Source organism: Macrobrachium rosenbergii, chromosome 10, assembly GCF_040412425.1.
Source record: "Macrobrachium rosenbergii isolate ZJJX-2024 chromosome 10, ASM4041242v1, whole genome shotgun sequence".
Classification (NCBI taxonomy): domain Eukaryota; kingdom Metazoa; phylum Arthropoda; class Malacostraca; order Decapoda; family Palaemonidae; genus Macrobrachium; species Macrobrachium rosenbergii.
The window spans coordinates 27446553-27452552 of NC_089750.1; the positions used below are offsets into that span (position 1 = coordinate 27446553).

General features: G+C 35.0%; 1 protein-coding gene across 18 annotated transcripts in view; it reads left to right on the forward strand.

The window, feature by feature from the left end:
* Positions 1–6000, forward strand: part of shi (dynamin-1 shibire) — a 367093-nt gene that overhangs the window by 275613 nt on the left and 85480 nt on the right. For 8 of the 18 annotated variants that reach the window (XM_067110067.1, XM_067110073.1, XM_067110063.1 and 5 more), the window contains one exon: positions 4570–4593. The exons of the other annotated variants lie outside the window; for them this stretch is intronic. In XM_067110067.1, coding sequence (XP_066966168.1) covers positions 4570–4593 — 24 coding nt within the window. The remainder of the gene's footprint in view (positions 1–4569; positions 4594–6000) is intronic. 18 annotated transcript variants of the gene reach the window in all.

A 6000-nucleotide genomic window follows, 5' to 3' on the forward strand; every position in this document is an offset into this window, starting at 1 on the left:
GTGTTGTTTCAGCTTCCTGAGGCTGTTGGCTGTCTTTCCATCTCAGAAAATTGAAACTTCCAAAAGGGACCCACATTTTGTTAGTCCTAGACAATGTGACTGTAATGTTAAGGGGTTAGGCTCATGCTGAGCTCCTCTCAAGTCAGTAATTGCTAATGTGCTTCAACAGTCCAGAAGTGGACTGTTTTGCTACATGAGAACCATCAAATTCCAGTTAATGTGTGTCTGAACTTGGACATTCAGGCAATAGCAAGTGATGCATTCCTACAAGACTGGAACAAATGGAGGAGGATGTACTTTTTTTGCCCCAGATTTAAAAAACTGAACAATCTACTAGCTTTCAGTGGAACCACTTGCCTAGTAGCCCTGAATTATCCAAACATTCATTGGTTACTTATTTCTTCAACAGGGAAAGAATAGATTCCATTGCTGTGCGTTGTTTTATCCCAGACAGAAGGAGGGGAAGTTGTTTACGCATCCTCCTTTCTGAGTGGTAACCTTCACATGGAATTTTAAATCTAGTCTACCATGCAGATTATTTGCCTAACATTGCTAGGTACCTAGTGCAAAAACTATGGACTTCATCTATCCAACATACCAGTCTGCCTGGAAAATGTGGTTTAGATTATCTCCAAATTGAGAGCCCAGTTGAAATCTGTTTAAAGAGTTTTAAATTTTATCATCTTTTGAGGTCAGGCACCTTGCTGTTTCAACAATCATGGCATACAAGACAGCATTAGCAGAACCCTTGCCTTTTGGGTTTGGAATTGATTCTAATATAGGAATTAATTCTGTTCTCCAGTCTTTTACACTGCAAGGTCAGCTCCTGCACGGTTTCCCATTATCTGGTCCATGAACAAGGTTCTTAGACTTCAATCATCCCCTCAATTCATAGGCCCAATACAACTACATCTCCATATGTTGCAAGTGGCAGTCTTCTTAACTGCTTAGGCATCAGGAGCTTGGATTGGCGTATTGGGCTTTCTTAGACAAGGGCAACATTTCACCACTCATACACCTAGTTGTCATTTACAGTCTCTTGGCCTATCATTCCTGGCCAAGAATGGGAATCTTTAAAGGGAAAATCCCCTTTTCTGATAAAGGAACTTGGTGTTCATTATGAAATATTATGCCTGGCTCAAGCACTCAAGGTTTACCTAGATGTCACAGGAAACATCCCAGATGGTCCTTTTTTTCCTACACCTTAGTACAGACAAACCACTCTCTCTACATGGGCTGAGAATTATTTTAGTGGCCCTGATTAAAAAAGCAGACCTCACTCCTTTCCTTAGTCACATGACAACCAAAAGGTGAGGACATTGTTAACTTTCTTTGGAAATGTTTTCTTTGAAGTGATTATTAGAGGCAGTATTCCTGAACTAGTGAAGGCACAATACTCCTGCAACCAGACCCGACATAATTAGGTAAGTCACAGTAGAATCGCAAAGGATAATACATATATAGGTTCTTGTGTCTCCTGTTCTTTATTGCCAGGCCCAAATGGGTATCTGGAATAAAGAAAACTGTTGATAACGTGTGACTTTACCTTGAATAAAAAACTCCTGAAACATTATTGTTGCCATGAGATTGGTGGTCATGCTGAGATATTGCTGGGGAAGGCTTAATAATTCCACAGCCAGACCCAGCAAAATTAGGTAAGTTGCCTTTGAATCACAAAGAATAATACACACCACTGTATATTGGTTCATGTGTTGTTTCCTATTCTTATTGCCAATCCAATGGATATCTGGAATGAAGAAAATGGTTAATAACTTGTGGCTATACCTTGGACCAAAAATTAATCTGGGTGGTTGGGATTTATTTATTAGGAGCTAAGCCACTTCGTCACATCTCAGTTTTTGTAAGCTCCTTTGAGGACGAACCTTGGCTACACTATCAAAAAACAGGTTTTGATGTAGGAAAACCCATTTTTGATAGCTGCTATGAGCCGTCAAACCCACCCTCTTTCCCTGACAAAAAGACATTGGACGTGGGTGAACATATATCTTGCACTCGCCTGGAGTGTAATAAAGATGGCCGACATATGTTCTTGTCACATCTGTGCTAGCAAGACAAGAGAGAGCTGAGGTAATCATTTTAGGACGGGATAGAGCCCTCCTGTCTTGAGTCCTTTATATTCTATCACTGTGCCAACAAGCACTATTCTGGTTGAGACCAACTATAAGAGCATTGTAATTGGTTGGTTTGTCTTATGGAGCCCTGGGGGACCGTGAGAGAGTAATTCTCATCACACAGTGAAGTACGGACTGCCAATATAATGCAAAAATTTTCATAATTGATGAATATTCACATAATTACAAGAATTTGCCATAACAGACTGAACAAGAAAAATATAAATACCAAAGTACCTCATAAAAGAAAGTTACAAAAGTGAACTTGTACATCACAAATCTCTAAGCAAAACTTGCCTGACCAAAATCTAAAACAATACTGAATGAATTTACGAATGCAGTTAAAAAAGCATGAATTTCACAAAAATAGGAAAGTATCAGTTTTATACTTGCAAAGAACCTGAGGGGAAGGCATCATTATCTGGTGCCCAGCACTTACCCAGGTAGAGAATGAAGGCCATGCAGAAAAGATCTGCATTGTTAGAAGCAAGCATATATGGCACCATACACAGAACTGAGCATGTGCATTAGACTCCTCAATCATGACTAAGACATGCATGATGTGAGTAGGATTTCCATGTCTACAGAAATGAGGCAATATATGATTACTGTAGTGGGATTAATGGAACAAAGCGGCATAAGAAAAACCAAGATTTTTTAGAGAAAAGATGTATAAGTGCAGTATGTAAAGTGACCATGTAGAAACTGACATGTGGTGTAAGGATGAATGCAATTATGTATCAAGTACAAGTATAACACAGCATTACCTTATAAATGTGTAATGGACTGAGATAATCAGTGTATGCAAGTATGAGGAGGGCTAATGGTGAATTGGCATTAACTAGGAATATGGCAATTTTAAAAAGCTGTAACCATAGAATGTTAAGGATCATTGCTGTATCATAATAAGATGTGTTGTGAGTGAGGTATAAAAAGTTTGGAAAGAAGGCAGAGATCTAAAAGATTGAGATGGTTTTGACTTGTGATGAGAAGGAACAATGATAGTTGGTTAGAAAAGTAGTGGATAGGGAGTAGCAAGACAAAAACATGTAGGCAGCATAAAGGAAATCGTGGCCAAAGGGTACAGGTGAAGACCTAGACCTTATAATTCATGCAGAAAGAGCAAGAGACCTAGACCTTATAATTCGTGCCGAAAGAGCACTGGACAGAAGCAAAGGGAAAAGCTGATATAAATATTCTAATGATGAATAGTAGAGGTTTGTTCCTGGAGGATTTGGGACATTGCTGTTACTTTTGTACCTTTGTGATATACTCAGTTAAGGGGTATTAAGAAAAAAAAAATAGCTGCTACTGGATAGAATCAATAGAAACACCTGGATTACCAGTAAAAGTGAAGCTTTTGACAAATTGGATGTACTTGTATACACATTGGATGTGATTGGATAAATGGGCACTAGAAATAACATTTGAATATTGGTAATTTGTGACACACATTAACATTAATGGTCTGGATTTGCTTTGATGATTGTGAGTTAATAGATGAGGAAACTGCAGGAGGATAAGTGAGAAGGCCCAGGTAACCAGGGAGAATCATATTTATTGGGGAGGTTGGACTAGATGGGAATTCAAACAGAAAGTGCACACTATAATATTAACAGGAAAGAACATGCCAGTGTTCTTGTGAAGTTGCCACATTTGACGGGTGATATTTTTGCGTTGGGAATAGCTTGACACTATTTCCTTGTAGAACAAGTAGTGTTAATGAGTGCTTCTTTAGTATTTTTTGAGTAGTTTGATTAATATAAATTTGAATAATAGTGAACTAGTATTTTCTCAATTTGAGAAGAAAGAAGAGGAAAAGTTTGCTGTAGTCAAGTAATTTTTCCTCCATTTCTTATAATTTATTTGTTTTTGTATTTGAATGGTTTGTTTTTCTTAAGGCCTATTGATTGTTTTTGCTGAGTTGGAACATTTATCTTTTCTCAAAGTATTCTTTAGTTTTAAATTTAGCATATGTATGCTTCTCTTTTGAAATATTTTACAGCACTTTTTTTTTATTTATTTGTTCTCAGTATAAGATCTTCCATTAATTCACTGCATATATTATGTAGTGCATTAATGATAATGTGTAGATAACTTTGTCTGCATATCATTCTGATATTTTTATAAAGCTGTGTCAGCAAGCATAAATTTCCATTTTTTGATGATGTAAGGGACATTAAGAGTTTATGTAAAGGGTAGATTGCCATATATACTTTTGTAGTATGCCTTTTCCAGTTGCTTTATGAAAGTTTCCAGATTTATTTTTGTTAGCTATTCTGATCTGTAATATTTTGTTAAACTGGAATGGATAGGTTATATTTTGTTAATGTAGTGTATTACAGCATATGAGAATTTCCTGCGTATACTGGTATAGTGCTTTGTGTATCAAATACAGATTTTAAATTGGTCCATGTTCAAAATATATCTGTTGCAGGGTGGTCCACACAACGGTAGGAAGGTATGATTTGATTAACTCAAAATGCTGACAGTTCCTGATTCTGGTAACACCAAATGTCCTTGTTTAGCTTTATTGCTCAGGAAATCTAACCTTTGTAATAGTGAAAGTAGAGGCGTGCATTGGTGCATTAATCCTACTTTTAGTTATCAGCCATCATGCAGTTACAGTCAGTAAATAACTTTATTTGGTGGAGAAGTATTAAGGGTAGTCATAGAAGGTTAATTAGTTGAAAAGTAAGCCCTTTAACAATGGAATAATAATGGCTGATTGCTGAAGTGTCGCAGGGACTCTCATTGCAGTTTAATCCCCCTTTCTTCTTTCATCACATTATTGGTACAGGTTTCATGAAGCATGGTGGCTGGGAGCACAGTTAGCTGCATCAAATGTGGCATGTTTTTCTTTTTTATTTTTATGCACTTGCTTTTTTATGTATTTAGTTTACAATTTTTGAGTGCTTTTTTAAGTTGGTGTGGTTTTACAATGGTTAGTTGAATCACAACTTTTGGTATTTATGATTAGAATATGGGTTTTTCATTTTGTAGGTGTTCTCTCTAATAACTTACAATAATGATTTATCCATGAGGAGCTCATCACATTTTAGTTGATTTTATACGTTGTTTGAGCAAATTTGTACTCAGTTTTGCAGTATTCATAGTATAAGCACTAAATTTTCCACTTGAGGTTGATTTTCATATTAGGCTGATAATTGTTGTTAAATATATTTTGAACACTGAAGCCCACTTTAAGCATGTGCAAGACGTGTACTAATATGGATATTTCATTTCCTTTGGTTAAAGTCATGCTCAGTACTATGCAAATTTTAGAGATTTGAATATGGAGTTTTTAAGGATATATCTGAACAAAATGCAGTTATTAGTGAAAATATCCTTGTAAGAGGCTTCCCAGTTGGTCTTGCTCAATTGTTAATCAGGAGCTGATAGTTTGTGGTGGGACTGTCCTAAACTTGATGTTTTCTGGAGTTGTGACCCTACTGTTTACAATCGTGTTTGAAATTTTTAAGTGATTTTGACTCTGTACATCTTTTCTTGCAAAAACTTATACCTATAAACACACATCATCATTTACACTATAATATGTACTGCATATATATATATATATATATATATATATATATATATATATATATATATATATATATATATATATATATATATATATATATATATATATATATATATATATATATATATATATATATATATATATATATGTATACATAAATAATTTTGCCTATAGGAATATATATATAGTGAAAAGTCTAATAATAATTACATTTATTTATCAGGGGCTTAGATTTATTTCTTTTATTAACAAAACACAACATATACATTTTATTAATAAAATATATATATATATATATATATATATATATATATATATATATAT